At 46.3% G+C, this 27,199-nt stretch overlaps 1 protein-coding gene and 1 long non-coding RNA gene across 2 annotated transcripts in view; both read left to right on the forward strand.

Moving 5' to 3' along the window:
* LOC143693385 (uncharacterized) overlaps positions 1-10,909 on the forward strand; it is a 44,861-nt gene extending 33,952 nt beyond the window's left edge. Inside the window, exon 3 of the long non-coding RNA XR_013181016.1 lies at positions 10,794-10,909. This is a non-coding gene — a long non-coding RNA (uncharacterized LOC143693385). The remainder of the gene's footprint in view (positions 1-10,793) is intronic.
* A 1,223-nt stretch (positions 10,910-12,132) lies between these two features.
* Positions 12,133-27,199, forward strand: part of FSTL1 (follistatin like 1) — a 53,262-nt gene continuing 38,195 nt past the window's right edge. The window contains exons 1-2 of the mRNA XM_054655015.2: positions 12,133-12,275; positions 12,371-12,430. Of these exons, the coding sequence (XP_054510990.2) occupies positions 12,273-12,275; positions 12,371-12,430 (63 nt within the window). The 5' untranslated portion in view covers positions 12,133-12,272. The remainder of the gene's footprint in view (positions 12,276-12,370; positions 12,431-27,199) is intronic.

Consider the following 27,199-nt stretch of genomic DNA (forward strand, 5'->3'; position numbering starts at 1 on the left):
GCCAGAAGCAGCTGAATTGGAGGGGCTGTGGACAGCCCGAGGAAGGAGACTGGGAAGGGTAGGTGACTGGACAAAAAGCTGGAGGAAGGAGTGTAGGATCAGGAGATGGATGTTTGGGGGAATGGTGATGAGGAGTAGGAGGAGGCTGAGCCTCAAAGATGGAGGCAGTTAGATACTTTGTGGGGCAAGTAACGAAAGCAAGCAGGGAGCAGTTGTGAGGAGGGGAGGCAGTGACTGGAGAGCAAACAGGACTGGAAAACAGCTCTGAGTACAGGAAGGACTGGGACAAGGTAGGAGTGAAGGAATCAGTCTGGGAAGACACTCAACAGCTGCCCACCAACCTCAGTGGGATGTGCTGTCTGCATACAGGCAGCAACCTCTCCTCCAGCTGATCCATTTACAGAGGCTCCCACTTACAAATGGCTTGAACCCCACTATTGTTTTGGCCAGTGGTCCATCTGATATCATACCATAGGGGTTTAGTGTTGCTGTTGATTTTTGGTATTTTTTTTTAATTTATTGTTTTGGAAGATGGGACAGATGAGAGTCCTGCCAAGTTGAAATGCTTTGAACCTGCAGGACATGGAAAGTTATTTCATATTGTCCCTTGCATTGCAGTGAAACCCCAAGTGACCTCCTTACACCAGTTGCTCTTCAGGAGCTCCATACATGGCCGTTGCCAGCCTGTGTGCTGTCACCCCATCTGGGGCACCACTGCTTCCTACTTCCCTTTCTCTTCCCTACCCTTTTTCCGCGCTCTGTCTTGTCTGGATGGCACTGTCCTTTTTCCTTGCACAGGTACATCAGAGACATCTGTGTGTGTGTTCACTGTGAGGTGGAGCCACAGGCTGCTCCTGAGCCCCCGTACCTGCAGTGATTGCAGTGTGCCCTCTGCTGTCTTGCTATCTGCAAGTAGTCCCGAGTTTCTGAGAATTACAGAAGCTCAGTCTCTGCCCAGAAGCAAAATCAGCTGTGACCCCCCTGCCCTTGTACAGGCAGCCTCAGCTGAGGGAGCTGCAGCATTTCTTGGCAGACAAGGAAAAGTCAGCATTGCTTTGGGGGAAATGTCTGATCTTTGCTCTGACCAAGCAATGTAACCAAGTTGGTTTTAATTTTGTTTACCTTACCATTGCAGTATAATGTATTCAAGAAAAGAATGAGCGAGGCATGACCCCCAAAGTGGAAAGAGAGAATCAACTAGGTGTAGCAGTATGCCATTATTCTCAGCTAAATTGGCCAAGTTTTCCTGCTGTTGCTGTATCTGTGCTCAAAAAAACAAAGGCCTTTTACTAATCTTATGACTGATCAGAGTAGGAGAACAGGAGCAGAAGGTGGCTGTGTGCAGTTGACTGCCTATTTACCCTCTACTGACAAAGAAAATGCGAGTGGAAGAGGTTGTAGAAAAGGATAAATGTAGTTATGCATTTTCAGTCAGCATTTTACATTCTTTTTAGGTTTGTAGTGAGTTTACACTATTAATGTGTAATAATAATAGTAATAATAATAAAAATTTAAAAATTAATTACCATAATTCCTAATTTTTAGCCATAGCCTAAATTTTCAAACTAATTCCTGATGCCAAGTAGAGTGTAATGCCAGAGTGACTTCACCAGTGACTCAGGTTGTCTGTGGCCAAGATCTGTCCAGGTCCAGGAGATTTCTCAGAGCAGTCAACAGCTCCATTTCAGACCACTGATCGCCTACATACAGAGACCCCTAGAGATGTTGAGGAACCCCATGTCTGGGGACATGAGAAGGGGTAAGCGTAAGTTTAGGGAGGATAAACATTTACAGGTTCCCAGTACAGTGGTGTGTCACTGTAACAAGTGCCCAGGGAGGTGGGGGTGTCTCCATCTGCAGAAATCTTCAGGATTTGGCGAGACAGAGGCACAGCCAACCAAATGAGTGTTGGCCATAGCCCTGTTTCAGGCAGGAGGCTGAACCACACAGCCACCAGGATCCCCTCCAGGCTGGCATTTCCACGATTCTGCAGGACTGCTCAACCCACATATAGTCCCAGCCTGGCAGAGGTGCTCAGCTCATATCCCCTTCCCTTTGATAGTCAGTTCAACTCTGCAAACAGCTGCCAAGGAAACAGTTTCTTTCCATCTTTCACCATCTAACCAGGTGCTCTGAGCTTATATGGTGTTGGTAAAACATGCATCTAGGCTTAGGATGGCAAAAAGGGAGACACCAGGAATTACGCAACACTTTCGTTGAAATCTTGGGGCTTGCAAGTGAGAAAAAGTCAAACTCATCAAGCCAGTTGAAACGAGATGTGGTCCAGAAGGTAGGGGTCATGAGCTCTGATCATGGAAGCCAGGCCTGCCTAATGTGTTTTGCTTCCCAGAACACCCTGATAAAATGCAGAATACAGCCACTGGGAATACAATACTGCTGCTTAGACCTCCCTTGTCCTCAGGCAGTCCCTGCTTGTGAAGCAGCAGAATTCTTTCACATTAGGATGCTCTGAGGAAAATCTTTCTGCAGCAATGTAAGCTATGGTTGTGAGTACCTGTTTGACATTTCTGCTGTAGCTTTATTTCACTGCCTAGAGCTGAGTGAGAGGGAAGGGGACATGTAGGGAACCTAATTTCATTTCTGGATGGCTAATTTCTCATTTTATGTTTGCAAGAAAGTTAAAGTGGCTCTCATCAAGTGCCACTTTAACTTTCTTGCAAACATGAAATAAGGAATTAGAGATTTTCATTCTCAAGGCAGATGAGATCATGATGGTTGGAGGAACTTCAGCAGAAGTCTCCAAAGGTCAGAATGGCAAAGTTATGTGAGGATGCAGAAAGGGGCTTTGTGGATTCTTCAGATGAGTCCTTCCAGCTTGGTGACCTCCTCCACAGCTGAGCTCAATGGAAAAAGGAATCTGCAGAGCAGAGCCTGATGCCATTCCAGTAGCTGGTTTCTGTTTGCAGGAAGGAAGCTGCTTGGCTCTGTGCAGTAAGTGGGTGGCCCAGCTCCATACATGTGGGACCCCTGCACAGGATGATGTTTTGGGAGGGGTGGGAGGAAGAAGAATCCAAACAGAAAACCTCCCTGAAGTTTCCCCTCCCTTCCTCCAGCCCTGCTTGATAGTTTTCTATAGCAGGGGCAATTTGACTCCCCGACAGAGGCAGCTCACAAAATATGAGTAAGTCTTGGGGAGGGGGGGCAACACAAAGGCCCTTTGTACTGTATGCTGTGGAGTTAATCATCAGTCACTGTTGTCTACCACCAGTCTCTATAGTCAGTTCCACACAATGTGATTATACCTCATCAAAGTTAATTTGCCAAGCTGTTTAAATGCCTGTACAGTACAGTGAGCCTCCTCCCACCATTAGCATCTTTTTCAGCTGCTCCCCTGCTGAGGATGCTTCAGTCTGGGTGGTCCCAGCAACACCCTAAAGCATTTTTCAGTCTTGTCAGCAGCCTGGAATAGGGTCCTTTCTTCTGAGCTTTTGGCTTCATTTCCCAGCCCCAGTTACAGGAGTCCTGTGGAAAATGATTTGAAGGACAAGAGGCAGCTCTGATAATGGAAAACGTCTGTGAGGGATTGGAACATTGGCTTGTAATCCTTGGACAAAACTGCCTCATTCAGAAAAAGGGAAGGGGGGGAGGGAAAGCGTGCAGAACAAAGATCTTATTTCACTTCACGTGATGTTTTCTCTGGAATGCCTCACTGACAGACAGGCCCAAATTTTCCAGGGACCATGGCTTTTATTTAAGCTCAGACAAGGCCATAAATGGCTGTGAGAAGTATGTAAACTCACAGCTTATGTTAATTTGTCATTTCCAGGCTCCATGCTAACGCAGAGCCATGCCATTCCCAGCTTTGCATTTCCTGGGGAGTGGGATGATGAAAAAGGCTTCTAAAAGCCCTCCCCCTGAGCATCTGGACAGATGTTCTGTGCATCACAGATTTGCACATGGGCACAGAGTTACAAAGCATGGCTCCATCCAGACCTGCCTGTGTCACCTGGCCATTAAGTTTCTCCCATCAAACTGGCATAGGTACCCACAAGAGCCAAAACTGCCAAGTTTTTTTTGCCAAAAATGTTGTTTTGTTTGGAGCAGATGACCTCATACCTCGCTAAAGGAAGAAAGAGGCAAGCTTGTAAAAGATACTGGAGATCTGGGTTCAGTGGACAGATTTTATTCAGCATTTTGGTCTCTACCAATGCTATGTTAAACAGCTGTACCTCTTGCTGTAGGAAGTCATGGATATAGACATTTCTAAAAGTCAGAAGTTCAGATCCAGTGAACACACTCCTTTTCTAAAGGTAGGATTGTGCTACTGTTAAAGTCAATGAACCTGGGAGTGTTGGATATGCAGATAGGATTTGGGAAGATGTCACACTTCCACCATGAATTTATCCCCTCCCTCAGCCTTTCAGAGTCAGGCAGGCCCCTCCAAATCTGTGCCATTCAGCTGGAACCTGTTCCTCTTTCCATGCCCTCTGATGGTGCTTTCATCCTCTCCTTTTTGCCTGTGGTTTTCTTTGCTCATCTCCTGTACTCTGTTGTTCTGCCAGAAAGGTGTCTCTCACCTCCTTCACCTTGCTTCCTGACTGAGTTCAGTGCTGACTGCAGTGCTGCACTGGCCAGAGGAGTCTGTCATTTGAGCTTGCCCATCCAGCTCTCCCAGTTTCCATTCTCCTGGGACAACTCATTCAGTTTGTAATCACAACCTCTTATCCACTTTCCCTCCTATCACTAACATTTCCAATTCAAAAGCTTTCTCTCACAGGTTGAAAGCAGTGACCTTTTCCTTTGGATTGGCTTTGTTTACAGCTATTTATCCTCTTCTTACACGATAAAGGTCTGGCATAATCCTGACCCACTGGGTCAGCTTGGCTGCAGCAATTAAAGGCCAACATTAAAATATGGATGTCTAAGGTCAGACACTTTCTCTATACTTAGCACCTAAATGCAACAACCATATTTTCAGGTGCTCAGCAACTGCACTTGCCAGCCCCTGTAGTGGGGCTGAGGGTGCTTAGCATCTCCTAGGGAATGATAGCTCTGGTTAAAGACAGGCATTGCTCCTCTGTATGAAGGAAAACTAAAACCCCTTGGTTTCCACTGTCTAGCCCAGGGCTGGGAGGGGAATATATGATTTCATAGCATTGCTAAGCAATGACAAGAGCTAATCTCTAGGGTGAGCTGTGTTTACTAACACATTGCACATTTTCTTGCTTAGCAGCATAATTTCTCATTTTATGAGAGTCCCTGAACTCATGTTTATGTTTTAGGTCAGCTGTCCAAACTTACATGGCCAACTCCCAAGCTTTCTCATGTATACCATTGGAACAGTCATCCTGGATCTGTGTACAGAACATCGCAGCAATCTGTACTTTAAAAAGGCTGTGTTGACCTTTCCTTCAGGTCTCAGAGACCCCTGGTGACTCACAGAGCTGCTGCTCCACACCCAGTCCCCACTGACCCAACCTCGACTCACATAGCTCAAATGCATTTTAGACAAATTCCTGAATGCCTTCTAGCAAGTATCCCAGGCTCTGCCATGGGCTGGGACAGATAGCTATGTGTGTGTGATCATGTTCTATGCTATCTCATCCTTAGAGGATGAGAGTAGCAAAATTATTCAGAGTGGCTGGAAGAACCTGAGAACCCCTGTCCTCTGGACCATGGAAGTGACTCACAGACAGTCTGTGAGGTTTTTGTATATGTATAATGTAAGGGTAAGGAGAAAGTAGCTACAAGACCTGAGTTTGAGATGTACTCTGACAGTCCTGTAGCATTGCTGAGAGACAGGATCTGCTGCTGTGGCAGTTGTTTGAATGGATTGGTGGCGTCTTGGTATGCACTGAGTTTCTACTGTCACACAGCTGTGCACAGATTATGCAGGTTAGAGACAGCCTTAGACAGAGCTGCTCAGTGGAGGGTCACCTCAGCAGTCTCTGAGGTCCCATGCCTCATGGATGGATTGTGTGGTGTTGAGGCACACAAAAGCCTCTACACAAAATCTTCCCACACCTCAATAGGCTCATTAGCTCTGTGTCCTTGCCCTTACCCAGAAGGGGCTGGCTGCACACACCCCAGCACCTCCTGTGACTTTCATATTAACCCTTGAAATGCCCACTGGCTCTTCTGGCACTTGGCACTCTGACTTGGTAGCCAGGATCTGTAGGTCCCACAGCTGAGCTTTGGCTGCTGAAGAGAGGGAGCCTGCTTCCTTTTTGCAGGATGGCAGGTGCTAGCTCACCTCCTGGAAGTTTTTCTGGATATTTCATTCAAATGTTAAGCTTGCCCCTGCATGACAGCAGCAACTGAGAGGTGAGACAAGTGAGCGGCATGTGGAACACTTATGTTTTGTTGGGTTAAAATTAATAGATTATAACAGGCCTGTGCCTGAGCTCAAGACATCCTGGGTTGATTTCCTGCTACATTCATGAGCACAAACCCCCTACTGTTTCAGTTAATGGAGGAAGTGCTCTTAATTGTGTGAATCAGGATTTGCTGGTGCAGATAACTGCTCGCTCCACAGCAGCAGTACGTTGGGAATAGGGTGCCTGGGTTATTGAATGGAATATGGCAGGGCCGAGTACATCTTTGTCGCTCAATGATGCAGAAAGACAAAGTCGCTGAAATTTCATTCAGCCACAGAAGAGTCCTGGGTTTGACTCTGCGGTCTGACAGAAATGACCTTAGCAACTCCTCAGTGAAAGTGTCTGCAAAATGAGGGAAATAATGGGGAAGGAAGTGGAAGGCAGTGATATTTATTTCCTCACTTTCAAAGAATAGTATCCTATGTAATAGCTTGTGCTGTGAAGTGCATGTGACATTGACAGGTGTGGAGTCAAGCTGGGACTCTGCCCTGCAGTGTTTCTTCCTGGCAGTGCGTACCTGCATCCTGCTTTGTGATGTAGCATTGCACATGAGGAAATCCATATTATGAATTGGATGGGCCCATTCAGCTGCCTATACAACGGACAATTCACCTTACCTTGACACCAGACTTAATTAACTTACCCAAGACTTAATTTGCTAGGCTTCTAGCAACAAATTGCCTGTTGCATTATCAAATTGTCTCTGAGGGACTTTTGGGGTCAGACTCAAATCCAACAAACTGAGGCAGTAGCACATAGGCTAGGACCTAATAATAATAACCTAATAATAACTGTGCGTACAGATATCTTGCTAGTGACTGCCTCATTTGGATGAAATAAGGGTTTTGCTCATCTAAGTGATAAGCCACATCTCCCCTGCACCAGGTTAGATGTGGCAGACATTGACTGTGAGCCAATCTTTGTTACCAATCATCATCTACACAATGGTGGAAGCACACATCTGGCAGCTAGGATAGCTCTTACTCCCCATCAGGCTGGGGGGAAGCCTCATAGATGATATGGGACTGCCTGGGAACACTGTTTCCTTCATGCCAGCTGCTGCTCTGGATGCATGAAACATGTTCTTTGTACGTAAAGAATCACAGGAATTCTCCAGGCCCATATCTCCAGATCACAGCTAGTGGACTGCTGAGTTCTCAAAGAAGGTGGTGAGGTAGGTGTCCATGTAATCCATGTGTTACAGCTGTTTGGCCATGGACAAGCACCATCCTAGGGAGCACTTTCAGGGAATTGTATCAAACTGCTTTTGGATAGGTAGGACTTCTTTTGTGAGAGTGCTTTTACTTTAAAGGTTTTGCCAAACTTAAAGGACCAAACAAGTTCAATTCAGGTTGGAAGAGACCTCAGTCTACCCTCCTGCTCCAAACAGGGTCTCTTCTCCAGACTGAACAAGCCTTGTGCCCTCAGCCTCTTTACAGAGGGCATGTGCAGGAGCAGAATCAAAACCAAGAGTATTTAATTTATCTGTGCTGCATCCCTGGCCTGACAGCACTGGAATGAACTGGCACGAGGAACATGCTGAGACAGAAGCATGACACACTACTGAGGACAGATGGACTGTTTCCACACTGAGGCTTTGAGACTGATTTTTCTTTTTTCTTTTCTTTTTCTCACTTGGATCCAAGTGCAATTCAAGCCCATGAGGTACTGTGAATATCAAGTTAGCCTTGGCCAGGCCGTGGCAAATGCAGAGTGGATATGGTGACACTGTCTGGACATGGGTGCAGCTCTGTGCCCACACTTAATGGGCATGGCCTGCCTGGGTTATCACACCTGGGTGCAGGGGCTGGAGGAATTCTGTGAGGAAATGCTGCCTTTGGAAGCTCGTCTGAAATTAGAAAAGCTCACCTTGAATAAGGGATATCAAGGATAAAGTTTAAGGGCCAGATTGTCAAAGTATTTAGGCATTTTACTGCTCTAGCTAATGGAATATCCAAAAGTCTATCAAATGCATTAACCATTAGAGAAGGCATTTTAAACAAACCACATAGCCTGCTAGTGCCAGACTTGTGTGCCCTTTGGTCAGCAATGTCCCTAGCACTATCTGAAAATAAAGACACCTACTAGGGGAGAAAAAGAGGGGAAGGTATAGCACTTTATTACATCAGGCCTGAAACAGAGCTTTAAAGAATAATTATTAGTACAAATACTGCAGCTGGAGCAGGAGCAAGAAACAAGGAAACCACAATGAGAAAGAAAATTACAAGAGCAAGGGAATGAAGAAAAAAAAGCCACAAGAATAGAAAAAAAAAATCTATATTTAACAAAGTGCAGTCTGCACAGTAACCAAACTCCAGAAAAGTAGTTACAGACTCAAGTCAGCACTGCCAGGTCAGGGGGACACCTGGAGAAGGCTGCTGAGTTCTCAAAGAAGGTGGTGAGGTGTCCATGTGATCCATGTGTTACAGCTCTGGGGACCCTCACACGGGCCTTGCAGTCATCCTAGAGTTCATTTGTGTCTGATGCCCTCATCTTTGAGGGTATAACCCTGCTCCAGGCTTTCCCCTCATGTCTGGCAGTCTTGGCCTATGTCTGCTGGTGAAACCCAGGCATCCCTTGGCCCTTCCTCAGGTGCTGGCAGTCTGGTCCATGAGGAGTCACTGCTCACATAGCTCAAGACAACACAGATGTCTCTGGTGCCGCACAAGCTGAGCCTTCTCAGCTACAACTTAACAGGTTTGCTACTCAAAAATAATTCCCTGCTCCTTAATTCCACCAAATAATGTTGCTGCATCTTTCCTACTCTTCAATGGGACAGACTGTTGTCCCATCACTCAGGCAACTATTGTCCTGTCACAAAGGCCACTTGCCAAACAGCTTGGTTTCTTGAATTGTAACCTAAAACAGTGCAGGCTGAGAAATCACTGACTTCATCACAGTGTGTGAGCACAACCCCATCCCTTAGGGTAGATGTTTCATATGGCAGGGGAAATGGGGAAACATGAAGGATGTGGGTGGTGGATAGGAGTGAGGTAATGTGGAGAGGGTGATATAATGGTACAGCCACAAGGGTTGGGTGAGGGCTTAAGAAGTAATTTTTGGCTTGTTTAGCCTCATTTCCCTGGGAAACGAGGCTTACAGTATCATTTTGGGTGTATATGTGTGCACATGCTGTAATAAGGGAGAGGCTGAGCCTTCAGAGCAACCCTCATGAGGCACCAGAGATCCAGGGGAGTGATCTTGACAGTGCCCCAAGAATGGAGAAAGCCTCTGTTGAAGCCTGCATTTTATTAAACACAGGAGAATGTATCCACCCATGAGATGTACACTTGGGCTTGTATGTGTCCAGGCTTCCCTTGATCTGCTTCTCAGGCAACAACTTGTTACTGAATTTCAGTTGTGCAGCCACTTGGGGATAAGTATGTATCTCAAAATTTGCGATCCCATATGTGTAACAAAATGTTTGTTTTAGAAATACCAGTTACTGGAAAGTAAGCATCAGCAGAAATGAAATACTGGTTTATGTAATAGAACAACATCTTCTCTGTAGAGCAATGATTCCCAATTTCTTTGGCCCACCGGAGCATTGCAGCCTTCAAAATTTCAGGCAAACATCGTTCACCCTTATAATGAAGCTTTTAGCTGAAAGCATTTTTATGATACTTTGGTTGTGTAGCCAGAAATGATGAATTACCTCATCCATTATGGCCACAGCTTGAAAACACAACTGTAAATGCATTTGCTTCCCCCTTATTCTAGTGCTTCTGATTCAAGCTGCGTGTTTTGGGTCTATCACAAAAGAGCAAAGATTCCCATCAGATTTATTTGTCATGTCAGGTTGTACAAACTGTTCCTTTGCAGTTTGTGGTTTTAAATGGTGAAAGTTTGGGGAAAAAAGTGAAAAGTTTGTTGGATATCATGTATTTGGTTATAAAATGTGTGCCTTTGTACACAGCAATAAGGCTCTGGTGTCTGCACTGAGATTGTTTTGTCTTGTGCTCACCCTTTCTGATGGTTGTATGAGAGATGATTTTTGGTTTTTACTTCTACCCATTTCCACATGATAGAAACTAACTTGAAGAAATATATTTTCGTGTACCTAAATGTCAACACAGAATGGGAGATATAATCCTTTACTTTCTGTTCCATATTTAGTCCTTTGAGTACACAGAAGAAAAACCCATGCTCATGGTGACCTACATAATCCAGCAGAGTGCCTAATCACACCTACATGAGGAGGCTGCCTGTGGTATCAGGGAAGGAATGTGGGCACTGGGAGACCCCTGCTAGTGCTCTGCTCTGAAGGCTGATATGAGTCACTTTTACTCTCTGGAAATAGAGAGTGTCCTCATGTAACACAGCTTCCACAGAGCTGAGTATCAAGGGCACAGAAATTGATTAATCTTTTAAAATGCGTTTATCATGGGCTATTTGTTTTTTTCTTATTGTTTTTTTTCTTATTGTTTTTTTTTCTTATCATGGCACTCACTTCAGGGTGACTCAGGGTGAGCTTCTGCAAACTAGAGACCAGCTGATTTCAGCCATAACTGTGCCTGTGCTGTATCATGAGGCAATCAATGACTCCAGAACAAAGAGGTACATCATGAAAGGTGAGTTTCAAAAAAACCAAAACCAAGCAATGAAAATCACGTTGCTCAGCATCAGCAGTGAAATAATTAGACATCTCTTCAGGATGGATTTATAGACTAGTACCATTCACAGGCAGAAGCAGAACTTGCTGGGGAGGATGCTTTATAAATGCAAAATTAGTAACAGTAGTCCTAAAAACAAAACTGAGTAAGGAAGCAGAGCCTGAGGAAGCACAGAAAAATGCACAGCTGCCATGAACAGACCAGATGTGGGCTGATATGGGTAGCTCTTCCCAGAGTTTTCTCCTTGCAGCAGGATGGTGGAATCCTCTTTGGTCTTTGTGAATGAGGGTATGCACGCCAACATCTCCCTTGGTGCCTGCCTGCACTGAGGGCAAAGAATAAACCAGGTAAAAAGAAGACAGCTTATGGGCATGCTTGGTCCGAGTGAGATGGTATTTTAAAGCCAGGGGTGTCATTTTTGGTTACAACAAACCTCACAACTCGAGAAAATGCCTTTGACAACTGGTGTCATAGTGTTGCCTGTTGTGAGAGAGGTTTCTGAATGTGCCCAAGGCAATGGGTCTCTTTGCATTGTCACATCCTCTCTTCTGCCTACTGGAGGCTACTGAAATTCAGAGATAAAGAGCTAAAACAAGAGAGCATCACAAGTGTTTATTCACAAATGAGCACCACCAGGCATTTCAGGTGGGATTTTGAGGCCCTCTGCCTGGCATGAAGCCCTGGCTGCCTGTTTTGCTCGGAGAACATTTAGCTTCTAACATATATGGTCAAAACCCTTATTTTTAAATCTGCCTACATCCCGACACGAGTGACACCCGTAGCTGTGGCCAGCACTTCAGTGGCCTCAGGGCTGCAGCGTGGGGGGACAGTGGGTTGAGTCAGTGAGTGAATCCCGCCTGTGGAAAAGCCACCTCGTGCCTCAGTTTCCCCATTTTTGTGACAATGTGAGGGGCTGCTACGACCTCCCGGCGGGATGCTCTCGTCCCGGCTGGCGGGCATCCGCGCCCCGTCACGGCTGCCGCAGCTCCTCGGGACCCCCACCGGGACAGGGCTCGGGGAGCCTCCCCCCTGGACGCCCCTCAGCCTCCTGCTGCCTTCAAAGGCCGCCGAGGTCGCCGTGGGGCGCCGAGGGGCCGGCGGCGGGAGGGACGGGGGCACCGCCGAGGGGCGGCGGGGAGCGGGCGGGGGCCGGGGAGGAGTCGGCCCCGGGGCGGGGGTCGGGCCGGGCCGGGGGTGGAGCCGCGGGCTGGCGGGTCGGGGCGAGGGGGAGCCCTCCCCTTCCCTTCAGCAGCGAGCCGGAGCCGGGGAAGGCGCCTCCGCAACTCCTCCTGCCCCGCCGGTGCCGCCCGCCGCCCGCAGCATGGTGAGAGGGGTCCAGGGCGGGAAGTTCGGCGGCGGCGGCCGCCCCGCCGGCCCCGGCCCGGCCCGCGCTCACCGCCTCCCGCTCCTTTCTTGCAGATGTGGAAAACTCTCCCGCTGCTCTGCGCCCTGCTGGCCGCCGCCCGCCTGCGAGCCGAGGTAGGCGCGGGGCCCCGGCGGCGGGACGGAGAACGGGACGGGATGGGTGGGGACAGCGGGGGCGCCGCGGCGCCCGCGGGGGAGCAGCCGGGAGCGGGCGAAGTGGCAGCCGGGGCGGAGAGGGAAGTTGCGGGGCCGACGGGCGCCTCGGTGGGGCGAGGGGCTGTGTCCGCGCCGGGGCCGGATCCCTGCATCCCGCCAGCGGGACGGGCTCCCCGGGCAGCTCCCTCCCTCCTTTTCTCCATCCCTCCCTCCCTCTCGTCCGCGCGCTCTTTCCCTCGCTCTTCTTTTCTTCCTTTCTTTCGTTGCAATGACATTGAAAACCTTTGAAAGCCCCCAGCTGCAACCCCCCCAGCTCTGTTGACAGAAAACAAACGGTGCCTGCATTCCCGGTTGCGGCGGCCTCCCTAAAAAGTGAAGTCAGAAACAAAATATTTGATAATTACGGCAGGGGAAATGTGGAAGTGATTTGAGGAAAATGAACTCAAGCTGGGCTGGGAAGAGAGGCCGAGCCTGCCTTCCGAGGAAAGCGGTCCCACTCGTGGGGCAGCTCGTCCTCCCTCCCTGCATTTTTTCTCCCTACATGTTTCTCCCAGATGGTGAGACCCACCCTAAAGCATCGCAGTTTGGCTCCACGAAAAAAAAAAAAAAAGGCATAAACACGTCTGATTCCCTCTTTTTCTGCCTCCCACCCGTGGACTGTGCTGCCCGGGTTATGGTAAAGAATGGGACTTAGGATGGAGCCCATCGCTGTTGCTCTCTGTCCCTGAGCAAAGCTCTTTGTGAACTCCCTGCACCGGCCAGGTGAGGAGCAGAAATGATACAGGGTGGTTGTTAGCCAACACTGTTGGCTCTGGTCGCTGCTGTTATGAAAAGCAGGGGGAGTGGGAACGAGCTATAGTATGGACCAGCATTTCACATCTGCCTGTACATGATAATATTGTAATACACATTCTTCCCAAAGCGTGACATACTTATGTAGTGAGTGTTTCCATGCATCCTCTCCAACACTGTCCTGAATAAGCTAAATCGTGTTTATTCATTTTCTTAGGAACCCTAAATAAATCTTAATCAGCTCAGGTCATTATGCACCAACACCTCTGTAGGAAAGAGGTGCACAGCATAAGAAAAATTATAATAACAGCTAAATAATGATGACACTGGTCTTAGTAAAGCCTTCTGGGACCAGTAACCCAGAGAAACAGCCAAAATATGTTTGGCCCTGCACTTGTGATTTCATTGGTGTCACTAACATTGTTGAAGTGCTAAATCCTGCTTTTTGCCTGATGTTCTCTAATTTGTAGTACCTGGATAGCTTCCCAGATGTAAGTACTGTCATGTCTCTGTGTCTCACCTGCAAACTGAAAGTAAGAAAAAATGTACAGCGATCATGTTCAAAACTTGGTTTTAAAAGCCAGTTAATACTTGAGTGAATAAATGAATTATTATGACTGGCTTCAGAGATAATGGTTCAAGTTGCAAACCAGTGAATGTTTTGGTTTGATTCCAGTCTTAAGTTCAGGAAAACTTGAGAGTGATGACTGAGGTCTGGGTCTGGTTTCAGGGAAAATGGACACTTGAGGCAACTTTTGTTTTGGGGTTCAGTTTGATTCCTCTGTGCTAGTAGCTGCCAAGCAGTGAATATCAGTTCAGTCACAGGTAGCATCCACTCTCTGGTATATTTAGGCCTTCTCATTTTCTAGGGAGTGGGCTGTGCTTGAAGGTGGGCTGCTTGTAATTCAGAGACAGCTTTGATGGTTACCCACTTCTAAATGTTTCTTGTTACTACTCTACTGCATCACTGGCATTCAGTAAGATTAGTGTGGCATTTTCCTGTGTGGTTTTCCCTTTCCAGATTTTGGAAGCGATAACCCTCTCTATGCCTTCTGTTTCTGCTGCAGCTTGCACTTTGTCCCTTTCAGTACATTCAGAATATTAACACTGAGCCTTAAGCTTCTAATCCTTTTGTTAGCAAAACTCTGAGTTGTACTGGGGTTCTTGTACAACATTCATTTCTACAACATTGTTAGGTGCATAATTAGAGTCTTTAAGGAAAGAAAGAAATTGCTTCAGTAAATGTTCCTGGCATAACTTCATGCAGACTGGAAAATCTGAGGCGTGCCAGAACTTTGGAGCTTTTCTTGGCCTGGTTCAGTAATAGTCACAAGAGCAATAGACGGTGAACTGTACTCCTCGGATGGAGGCCAGCCACCAGCTTCAGACAGCCCCTTTTATCTCTCTCTTCCTGGGTCAGACTCAATGAGCTGGCTGTTCACTCATATTAACAGGGATACTGCAGATGTGAAGTTACTCATATTCTCAGCTGGGGCTCCCAAAGCATATGGAGTGATTTTTGGGAAACATCCATCTCAATAGAGGAAAAGGGAGAGGCTTGAAATGTCTGTTGAATGTATTTAAAGTCAATCAGTTGTTCACTTCCTGCTGGAGTAAGTTACCTAGTTAGCACTGGAGAGGAGTCCAGGTGCTATTTGGCTCTGCCCAGTGAGGTCTGAAGGTGGTGCGTGGGACCACTTCCACACCAGCATCATTCTGTGTCCCACCAGGTTACTTGTTTCACAATAAGAGTGAAGGGTTTTCTTGTTTTCATTTTCATTTAAACCTCATTCAGAATCTTTAAGAAAGTTATTTTCACCATGAATTTTAGATGTTAGCAAAGAGATTTATGCCAGCATGAGTATATTGGTGTGAGCTGGGGATACAAGTCCTTTCTTGAATCCAGCCTTGCCAAGAAGAGAGGTCACTGACCTGGCCTGCCTTCTGCTCCTTGCAAGTTTTCTGGCCATTCAAAATAATCTCTGGGGCCTGGAGCTGTTCTTCTGAACTATCCTTAACCCATTTCTGGCCAAATGAACCAGCCTTTGGAAAGAGTTATGTGGAAATGGTTTGATCTGACTTGTCTCATTTTGGCTAAAAAGGCAAGCAGAGGAAGACAAGCCACTCCCTTCTCATGAGGAGATGTACAAACAGATCTGAGGCACTATAACCCCTGAGCAACACAGTGGTGACAAATATCTGGAGGCAGATTCACAACCTTTTCTAAAAGCATGGTGTTTGCAGTGTCTATATCTGTTGTAACCTTGGGATGATTTTTTTTCACCTGACCTCTGTTTCCCTCTATGTAATTTTTCTGTATGAAAAGCCGAAAAGGGATGTTAAGGGGGAGAGAGAAGGCAGAGGTTTCTGTTTGATTAACTCACCTAAGTGCTTCCTCTTGATCTGACTTGGCTGCTTTTTCATGTAAGGAGAGCAACTCTTCACCCTTTCCAAGACTTGTGCCCTTTGCCAGCAGAGTACTTGTGTGCACCAGGGGATTTGGAGCTGGGAATTCAGATGGACTTGGTGTACTTCCTCTCACTGGGTTGTTCACACAGTGTAGCCAGCATCAGGAGCTTGCCTTGGTCAAACTTTTCCCACGTTTTTGCAATGGACAAAACCTAAAAATTGATGTCTTAATAAATGAAATGGATTAATTTTAAATTGAGATCCCTATGTAATTGCATAGCCATATTTGGCTCTGAAACCATTGTTTTAAGAAGTTTGCCTTTTGAAATTAAATGATAGAAACTTTATGAATAGTTCAGTCCTGCTTTCACTGATAATTTAGCCAGGACAGTGGACAGAAAAGGCAGCATAGTGCCAGTGATGTGGGTAACTCATGCTGTTTTTAATAGGCACTGGCTTTGTGCAATACAACCCAGCAGTAACACATTCATAATATAATTTAATAAAAGTGACTTCCCAGGTCTAGTCTAGCAATCACATCTTCAGTGGAAGGAAAGATTGCATCCATATTTTCTCCTTGAGCTGGTTTGGGAGTGATAGGTGTCTTCCTTCTTGAAATCCTTCCCTTGAGTGCCAGACCAGGCGTTGCTGGAATTGCATCTCAAGACACCTTTTAAATGGGAAGGCAGGGAAGAAGTGATTCTTTCCCGGGAGCACAGCAAAGGCTCATCAGTGCAAAGCCTATTTTTTAAGGTGCATGCTGTGCCACCAGGCAGCTGCTGTGCTGCAGATGTCCCAGGAGTTGGAGTGTGGGAGATGGACCAAGCGGTTCTGTCCCAGGCACCTCATTGTGCTGAAGTCACTGGCCAAATGCCCGTGTAGGAGTGTTTAAGCAACCTCCCCGGCTGTTCTGATGGGGCTGTAACCTCTGAGCAGCAGCATGTGTGGCACAAGCTCCGCAGCAATGTCGTGTAGCACTCTCGTGTGCGTGGCACCCAAATGCTGCTTCTCAGACGGAGCTGCTGTCAGAGCCGAGCTGCTTTGTGCGAGTGAATGGCTTTATCTGCCGGAGTGCAAATTCCTTGCCGGTAATTAACAGGGGGCTGCTGCTGGGGGCTGCCGAGGAGGCAGCTCTGCTCCCAGCGCAGGAAGAAGGGACTGGCTGAGTCTCCTGTTGCATTTTCCAGCTGCTGTTATTGGTACAGCTGCTTACCCATCGGGAGGCTTCGGGACACCTTTGATCTTTCTTGTGTGGTGTTACATGAGCTGGGGAGTGTTTCTCTTTGTACAGAAGAGAGTTTGTCACGAATCTCAGCCAGCTGTCTCTTCCCAGACTGATGAGACTCCCATTAACCAGGCTGTGTTTCCGCCACATATCCTGTGAGCTAGATGAGATTGGTTCTCAGAAATGCCTTGTTTACCTGGGTTGCATCTATCTTTGCAGGGAGGTTGGCTTCTGCTCTACTGTGATAGCTATGCTAATCTGTGAATAACCAGCATTTCCTGGGAGAGATTTATCTCTCACAGCGTGGTCTCTGAGTTTAGCAAGCAAAAAGAGCAGCCTGCTGTTGTGCTGTGAGGCGTACTTCCTTCTACAGCTGCATCTGGGTGGTAGACAAGGGGTTATACACATCTGGACTTTACCAGGGCTTGTAGGTTTTGCCACAACTGTGTACTGTTAGGTGTGAGCTGGTTAGAGCAGGGGTGTATTTGCTCTCAGCTGTGGGGTTCTGATTGCAAACCCTCAGCAGTAAATAAACAGCTGATAAACAAGTCTGGAGGCTCCAATGCTCCCTTAAAGCACAGATAACTGTAGCACAAGCAGCAAATGTGTGGCATTTTCTTGCTACTTTTTCTCAAATGTGTTTCAGTACAGATCTGGGCTGAAGACACCAGGCCGCAGTAATGAGTGGCTGTCCCTTCTCTGCCTTGCAAAACTAGCTACCCCCAAGTGAAGTTCATATAAGCTGCTGTGAAATTTTGCTACTGTGCTGTAGTTTTGTCACTTATTACAGTGTACCTCTTGGTTTTGGCATGGGCCCTGTGGTTGCTTGGAGCAGTGGTTTAGATGAAGGTTGCCTGTAATAGTTGAAAAGCAAATTCATGCTCCAGTCTCCAAATGTGGAATTTCTTGCAGACGTCTGCACCTTGTTTGGAGTGCATCAGGAGGCCTATAAGCTAGAAACAAATTGGAGGCTCCTCTTGGACAAATACCTTAAAAAGAGCAAAGAATTTGGGGTGGATGACTGGAGGGGAGTTTAGTATCTTGTTAACTTCAGCTGGAAGTGAATCCCATATTTCCATTGTTTGACAGCTAAACAGTGTTTTCCTTGGCTGTACTCTCTCAACTGCTGGCCCAGAGATGGACCTCTAACCACTTTCTCAAAATACCTTAATGCTGTGTAATGGACCCCATAGAACCCAGCTTTTCTTGTTCCTTCCCCTTAGTTCTTCCCTTTTGCACTGCAAACCAGCAAACCAGCTTGAAGGAACAATGGAGAGAAACAATTAAAAACACCAAGACAGAGCCACTGTGTTTCATTTGCAGGAAGAGTGGATTTGCACACCTTATGCTCCAAGTATAGAAGGGCTGTTTGGACAGCTATTTGTTATCCACTGCTGGTTGTCCCTAGCCAGTACATGTTCCTTCTGATCCATCTCTGCTTCTTGCTTAGAGTCCTGGGACAGGATCAAGAGACCTTGGGAATATGAATGCTGGTAGAGCCTCCAGTGCTTAATCAGCTTCTTCCCAACAATGGAAATTTTCAAGAAACAGTGATCTGAAGATAGCTTCATAGCCAGAAACAAATTCTTTAGTTTTGTATCTGTGAGGAGACCTAGAGAGGTCATGGAAAGACTTGCTGTGGAGGTACCCATGGCAGTAGTATGACTCAAACCTGCAAGGGTCTTAAGTCTTACAAATCATGGGAAGGGAGCAGAGGATGTTAAAATCTTTGATAAGAGGGAAGCAAGAGTGGAGTGACAGGAGTAGGTTGGCAAAGGTATCTGCTTCTGATGGAGAGATATACTGGTGAACCTTGTCCTAATGAAGGAGCCCAGAGCCTGGGTGTACTTCCTGCCATCAGAAATGCTATCCTTACCTGCCTTTTCCTTGTCACCCTGCTGCAATGGTGAGAGTATGGGGGCTTAAGTGTCAGAGAGGCAGAACAAGGAATTTCTGCCCATCCACCAGCATGGGCTTTGGTAGGCACTGACCAGCTGATAAGTTGGCCTCCAGTGCTGTGTTGTCCAGGGATGGTTTTGACAGCAGAGCCTGCTGTTTTCCTGACAGTGGGTTGATCTCGAGGACTGTTCCTGCGAAGGTGCCCCTCCATGCTAGAGCAGCCCCTGCCATTTAAGCACTGGTAATTTTAGCCTGAAGCCAAGAGCTTTCCTTCTGCATGATGTAACTCCTTGCATATGTACTTCTTGCTGCTCTGGGACTTTCTTTCCCCTCCCGGTTTTGGCTGCATTTTCATGTTTATGTTCAAGGAAGCGTAAGTATGAGGGATTGGAATTGTTGTCTCATTTCCTATATGTAGGAGGAAGCGATTTCATTGGGGAATTTTTGCAATGTCTGGATCATTTAGTTGTCTGGGTGAGTAAAATTCCTCAGGGATAACTGTAAAGGTTGTGACCGAGCTCTGGTGTGCAGTTTGTGCATTCAAACCCAGAGCTCTGGAAGATTAGGGTGGCAAGGGACCAAGCATTCATGTGGGAGGCATTGCCTTCAGCTTGGCAGAAAAGCTGCAGTGTTCCTGTGTGAGGACAGCGTGTTTGCTCCACCATGCAGGCTCTGGGGTATTCCAGTCCTAAGACAATGAATGCCACTTGAGTAGTGTCAGCCTAATCTTCTGGCAGTTCTCTCCCTCTCCAATTGCCCTCTGGATGGATCATGGAGAAGTCAGGTTGCAGCAGAGGCTCAGCTTCTCACAAAGCTCTTTTTCTGTTATCCCCAGGACTGGGGCTTGGACCCCTTTGTAGAGGATGATGTGTAAGTGTAAGGAGGAGCAGGTTAAGCAGGGAGTACTTCTATATTCTTTCCTTGTTCAGAAAAAGAGTGTTTTTTCTACAGGGTATCACTGAATGCCCTGGGATTAGAAGCTGCATGTCCAAACCATAGCCATTAGTGTCTTGTTAAATCCAGTTTTACACATCCCTGATAAGTGATGCCCCCCTTCCTGTTCTCTGAAAAACGATACTATGCTCTGGAGTATCTCAGAGTTAGTAAGTTTATCTTCACAGTCCTCTTCTGTGAGCAAGTAGACCATTAATTATTTTATTCTGTCCCAACGCTCCTAATTACATCCCCATGTTCAATGATAATCAGTGCCTCCTCCATGCCATTATCTCCACCTTGTACACACAGCCAGTTTATGGGATCCCTCAGCTCAGTGCTTAGCACAACTCTTTTCATCTCCTTGTAGCTCCCCTCCTCCTGTCAATGCAGGAAAGGAAACAGATGTATGTGATCTGATTCTGTTTGAGGTCCCCTTTGAACCTTCTCAAGCAACTTTTAAACTGAAAAGCCAGTTTCAGTCATGTTTAGTGAAGCATGTTAATTTCCTACAGGATACAGTGTTGCTCTAAGCTTTGTAAAAGTAGGTGCGGTGCTACAGTGCTTACTGCCTTCCCGGAGGGAAAAGCTTGAGTGTGAGATCAGCTTCTGCTGCAGGCCAGAGAAGCAATTTATGAGCATTCCCCAGTGATTGTAGTTCATACCTTCATAGCCACTGAATGCCATCAGCCTCAAGAAGGAATCTGCGGGAAGAAGTTCGTAGAACAACTTATTGTTGCTCAACTTTGAACTTGGTGCTTTGTCTTCTCCTCTTTAGCGCTCAGAGCTGTGTGCAGTCCCTCAGGAGGGTGTCATGGAGGAAACTGAGCCTAAGCATAGCTAATCAGGGGGCACAAAATGTGGTTTGTTACACCTCGTGTGCACCCACACCCGTGTGCACAGAGCCACTGTGCCCAGTCCTGTTACTTGCTGGTAACTCCTGCAACCCAGACCTGGGATGGGAGAAAGGAGGATGTAGCAAAATTTGCAGTTGATGTGGATTATTTGTGGATTTCCTGTCTTGCTCAGTGAGTGTTAAATCTCACTGTGGTATGTGAAAAGCTTGAACTCATTCAGTGCCAGCACCGTGCCTGGGCCGCTCCTGGCTTTGTGCACGTGAAAACTGAGAGATGGGAGAACAGCTGGATGTTAACACCTCCTCAGAAATCACTGCCAAGCTCTTCTGCAATGCAGCAGCACACATCCAGATGCTGGGGTGAGTTAGGCCATCCTGGCTGCAGATGCAAGGTCAACAGTAAACCAGCATTAAACAGAGACAACTATTTGAGGTTTGGGTGTTTTGGTTTTGTTTCAGGTTAATATTTATTTGCTGTGGGGTTTTGGCAGTGTGGAGGGACTACAGCAGACTCTGAGCATCTGTGGTTCAAACACTTTCAAAGCCTGTGGGCATCAAGAAAATGCAAACAGACTCTTTGCAGACCAATTTGTCCTCACTCTTAGCATGATGCCATGATTTGTATGTAGGCTTGGGGCAAGGCATCCTATTCCTCTAAGATGTGGTGCTCACATCTGTAAGACAAGAATAATGATGGTGCTGTGCCTCATAGCAGGGTTTATAAAGCTGAGTGCATTCTTGTTAAGAAAAGTTTAAAAGCTCTCATGTAGAAGGTGCAGCAGGCATTGCTGAGCATAATTTTCCTTGCCAGCAATGATAACAACAGTAAGAAATAGGGAGAAAAAATGTAGACCAGAGTTACTGGTTGATACAGCAATTTCTTGCCAGCCAGTAAAGATGTGCAAAAAGGCTTAATATGGGCCACCTTCAAGGTGTGAGCCAACCACAGAGGTGGTTGAATGTTTTGATGAAGCCAGAGAGAATGAAGCAGGTCATAAAGTGGGAGAACTGGGGTCTCTCAGAGGGGCTTGCACTTCTGGGGCGCATTTGCTCTCACAGGAAAGCAGTAAGCACCTCTCCATCCCCTAATATCTCAGAGGAAAAAAACTCGAGCTGTGCTGTAAGGGGAGCACTTGATATTATGACAATGTAGATTTTCCAGTGTTCTGGTTCACCAGAGAACCTTACACAGGGCATAGTCCCTTGCTTTCCCTGACAGGTCTGGCAGAGGTTGACAAGGGAGAGAAGATGGGTTAGTGATTTCCACTGGTTGTCATGGAAACTAATGGAAATTACTCCTTCTTTTTTTTTTTGTCCGTCTGTCGTATATGAAAATTTTGTTAAAACAACTAGGAAGCATTCTTTCTTTTTCTCTCTCTCTTGTCTTTAACACTTTAATTGCTGACATCTTCTCTTCAAAAGTATTTTGTTGGCAGCATTTTCCTAGGGAAGTTTGTATATAGTTTTTGAATGCGATAAAGTTTGCATTGGGGATGAGCATCTGAAGTAGGGCAGCTGCTGGTCAATTCTGTGTGCTGAGCTGCTTTCCAGTCTGACAGCTTCTGCAAGGTACCTATGTGACTGTTTTCTCACCAAAAGGCTTAAAAGTAAGATGGCAGGTAGCCTGAGTGTTCTGTTTCCCATGTAAATGGTAAGCAGATGATTAGCTACTCTGAAAAAGCACAAGTTGGATGAAAGGGGGATGATAATGCCAATTTATCAGCCAGTGAGTTGTCAGGCTTGCTGACATAGTGATGGTAAAGAGCTTAGAGAATTTCAGATTAGAAGTGTGGGTGTAACACAATGTATTATTATTGCTATTTCATGTAAACATCAGAATGTCTTGTTGCTAAAAATATGACTGTCTACCAACCCCACTGACACTAAAAGGGGCAATTTTCCCCATAGATTAGTAGATGGTGAGACCAAAAGGAGCTATTGTGCTTTAGTTCTGCCCTCTTGCACAATACAGCCCATATATCTATTTTTTTTATTCATTCCATTTGCTCTGGACTCTACAATGTGTCCTAAAAACATCTAGTCTTGATTAAGTAATTACTACAAATGGAAAATACCACTGTGTTTGGTATGTTGCTGCAGTGGTTAATTACCCACATGCTGTTACACCTCATTTCTGGCTTGCATTTGTCTAGTCTTGATCTACAGATGCTGAATTTTCTGTTTAATCCACTAAACAGCAGAAGCCTTTAGTCCAGTGTGTCTCTTCCCTGCTGCTGTAACTGTGGTCTGTACAAGGACTGCTCCCAGTCTTGTCTTTGGCAAACTGAACAGTCAGAGCTCCTCAAGCCATCCCCTGGCAAGGTGAGTTTCCTGATCTCTTGCTCAGTACTGGGTCTCCACGCAGTGCATCCCTTTGCCAGTGTGTGCTCCCTCAGTCTGTGATGACAGGGCACTTCCATGTGCTTGTTACTGGGAGTCCATAAATACTGGGCAATGTAAATTGTGAAAAGAAGAAAGGCAAAACCACGACAAGCCCTGATTTATTACTAGGGAGTTTATACACATTAACACACACACACCATCAGGAAGCACAGCTGGTGAAGTTTTCACAATGGGGGTGCTCCCTTAGTACACAAATGTGCTGTTGTTGTTACCAACTAAAGCCTTGGGCTTGAGTTTCCTAAAATACATGCTTAAGTTAAAGGTCAATATTTGGAGGCTTTCTGACCCTCTTAACTTCACAGGTGAGATTTGACTGGTCTGGGGGGCAGGAGGTGTGCTCAGCACAGCTTGTGTCCTGTAGGAGGCAAGCAGCCAAACTGCAGCACCTCAGCCAGCTGGAGCCTGTCCTCAGGCAGCCTCAGCTGAAGCTTGCTGGGGCTCCTGTGCTCCCCAGCCAGTGCCCTGAGCACGGTCTCCCTTTGTCTTTAACTTTTGTCCTTAAGTAGGGATGTTGGACTTTTTTCTCCTCTGAGAGAAAATGGAAAGCTGGCTGTGTTTCTTGGCCTCAGGTCCCTTCCAGTTCACATCTTGGAAAGACTAAATGGGCGAGGCTGAAGGTTTGTGCTTTCATAGCTTTAAGGCATCTTCCTGCATGGCAGCCTTTACTGGGCGGCAGAGGCAGTCAGATAAAGAAAACTCATGCACTTTTTCTGTGGGCAAGCTAGTTGGAAGTCTTTTTTTGTCAGTGATGAGAGGTGAAAGGAGATAGTTCCCTTTCCTGAGGTGATGCTTTCACCGTGTGCTCTGCTGCAAGCTTGAAACTAATTTTTAATAAAAGTCTGGCAAGATGCAACAAAGCCCTGTTTCTCAGGGCTGTGATTTTTAGACTTGTAGCCACGCTTCCTTCAGACATGCATCTAAAGAATTGGTTACAGAGTGTGTGAGTTGCTCTGCCTGTGAGCTGCCCTGAAGAAAGGTGAGCATCTCCTGTGCTGCTTTGTCTTTGCGCTCCCTCTTCTTTTCTCTCTGCCCTTAGGCAGCTGAAAACTGAACTCTGCCCCCAGAATAACTCTAGATGTTTGGGATGAGGGGGAGCACAGTTTTTAATTTTTTATCTTTACAGACATGAGAGAAAACATTAGACAATGGAGCATAGGGAGTGCAAAAGAGGTGCCCTCCCTCTCTGCCCCATCACATTCCCTACAGCCCCTGTGACATAAGCCCTTTGCTGGCTGCTTTGTCTTTTGGATGCAGGAGAGCCTTAATGCTTTTTCAGAGAAGCTGTGGTCTGTCCCCATGGTTCCTCTCAAATAAAACCTCTCCTTCAGAGCCTCCAGCAGCATACAGGTGAGGGGTTTCCCTCCCCACAGGAGGGAGGGAATTTCCACCTCCCTACAGGAGGGAGGTGGCCCATGGTCCCCTGATGGAATGGAGAATCTTTTAAGTGTTCATTAATTGCAGAGGCAAATTCCAGAGGACACTAGGTGATGTACTCAAGGACATGAGGTACCATGACTGAAGGGTGGATGCAGAAGCATTCATCAGCTTAATTCTGTATGAGAAGGGCTTTGTGTCCTTGCTCATGCTCATGCAGTGCATGGCAGGATAGTGTCATGGAACAACTGCAGTTATTGGTGGAAAGTGAGGATGGGTTTACCTGGCAGGACTTGCAAAGCTTCCCACAGACTTCCCATGTGGTATTGGATTAGTGCTCAAGACAGATAATGTATCTAACATTCATGGAGAACAGGAGAGTTAGTCTCCTAAATTATGATAGTGGTCTGAGCCGACTTCAAGGTGGGTGTTTTGGTAGAATTTTCCTCATCCTGTGTCAGCATGTAAGATTCTTAAAGAAGAGCTTTCTACCCCATGACCACAGTTAGGTGATAATGGAGTGCAGTTCATGCCTGCTTTCAGGAAGCAGCTCTCTGATACAGCAGTGGAGACTGTGCATACAGCTCTCTCAGCTTTCATACCTAGGCCTGTTTGTTTAGCCAGCAGGTGTTCACACAGTAAGTACCAGGGGTCCCAAATTAGTTCCTTTCAGCCTCTGTCCTATCCAGCAGCATTATGTGTTCCTAAGAGGTTGTTGAAAGCTTTAGGATGTCTTGGGGAGGAGTGCCCATATTTGCATCATTATTTTTTACAGGATTTAGCTGTTAAAAGCCAGGCACACTGCATACTGCTGGCTGGGGTCCCAGTGTTATTATAGTCTGATCTCTCTGCAGTTGAATGGTTTCCGACAGGGAAGTGGGGAGGGGAGGAAGTAAAATGTCTTGACTCAGATGAAGATACAAAACTCAGGTAAGATGAAGAAACATGGTGAAGTCCATGTGTGGAGTATGCAGAGGCATAAAAGCATGTGTTTCACAAACTATTGCTTGGTGTGTTTGATGACATATGAGAAGGTGGAGGAACAAGATTTAATGAAACATTGATGTGACTGGAAGAACATCATCCCTTATAGCAGGGCTGTGTTGGCATCCCGGCCTTTTGGAGGATATGAGGCTCATGAAAGTCAATTGTGTTTTGCTGTAACAAAGGACTTGGAGGATTAGGCTTGGACAGCTGAAGTGCAGTGTGGCCACGACTGCCTGCAGCAGCCTTTGGCTGAGATTGCCATCACACAGCAGAGATGCCTGGACAGGTCATGAAGCATGTCCTGCAGTGCTTATGGCACAGTGTGCACTGGTAACTGAACACGGGGCAACTTTCCCATGGGAAATGAAGCAGAGAGCTGCAGCACTTCGGCAGGAACTGCTCCACAACCAGCTGGGATACCTTTGCTGTAGAGTGTGTATTCATTGCTAAAGGTGAGAAGGAGCCAGCTGCAAACAGTGCCCCTTTAGAGACCTGATTTTCATCCACACCCTGAACTTTATGTTGCTGACTGAAACATTAAAGGCTTCCTGTATAAAGGTTCTCTGCTGGGACTAGACTGTGTTTGGGTATGTGTTTCACAGTGTCAGGGCTGCCAAGGGCAAGAGCAAGTAAGACATGCATGGGTAAGGGTTGTGGTTCACCCAGTAAGTGAGAATTGGTGTCAAGGCCTCATGAGGGACAGGCTTTTAAAGACCAGCACCAACGTGGTGGTGTTCATCATGTTCACAGTGAGATACTTAGCCTCTCTTTGGTGAGTTACTGCATTGAAGTGGCTCAGGAATTAGAAGTGCTGGAGCACTTCAAACACAAGGAGGAACATAGAGCAGCAGCTGGATTTGCCTAGGCTGTGATGAAGTTGTTGGGTGTTGTGATTGCAGTAAAGCTTTCATTACAGGCTAAGGTTATTTACCGTATCTTGCTTTTGCCATAGGCTAAAGGAGCACAAACACACCATCCCTTCAGCTTGGTGAGATGACTTTCTAGGGGTGGTATCTTACCTGTGTCTGACCTGAAGTGCCTACCCCCCCATAGGGTCTGGGTGTTTGGCAGGGAAGGACTGGGGCAAGACTTTGGACTTGGCAAGTTTTATTCTGGGAGCGCCGTTAGACCTTCAGTAAGGAATTTTTGGGGCTTCTTTTGGTAGTGGGGTTTTTCAGTGGGTATTTTTTGCTTTGTTTGTTTGTTTTTAGGTTATCTCAAACTGAGCTAACCCAAGTTACTGAGGAGCTGAAAAGTAAGATTGGCTTTCTTTGCAAAACAAACCAAGAACTCAAAATGTTCCTTGTTGAGTTCCTGAACCTTTCATTGAACAGTATTAGACTTTCAGTAATTGCAAAACTTCCAGATGGCCTGCAGCACCTTACATTGGTTAATTGTGGTTCAATACATTGCTACAATATCACATGCTATTTCTAACATAATTTTGGGTGAAACTGATCATGTTATCTTATTAGATTTCCTACAGCCTGCACATTAGTACAGGTAGTGTCTAGTGTAGCTTTTTTTAATAAAGCAAGTGGGACAATCCAATACATGAGATTTACATCTACAATACACAATATGTACTTTTAAGGTTTTTTTCTTAGTATTCAAAGGTTACCAGTGATTTCCTGGCATGCTTAGTCAAAGCTGGCTCTAGGGACATATTTTAATGAATGCTTTGGGTGTGTGAATTTCCTGGGTTTTCTTAAATCTTTGTCAAAAAAGAAAACCTATTGTCCCTTCTAAATTTCCTATCTTAATTTCTTTCAACACATTGCATTTTACGTCTGAAATCTGCTCTGCCTAGGAGTAGAGGGCCTGGTTGCATTGGGAATTGTAAAAATAG

Source organism: Agelaius phoeniceus, chromosome 2 (genome assembly GCF_051311805.1).
Source record: "Agelaius phoeniceus isolate bAgePho1 chromosome 2, bAgePho1.hap1, whole genome shotgun sequence".
In the NCBI taxonomy this organism is placed as follows: domain Eukaryota; kingdom Metazoa; phylum Chordata; class Aves; order Passeriformes; family Icteridae; genus Agelaius; species Agelaius phoeniceus.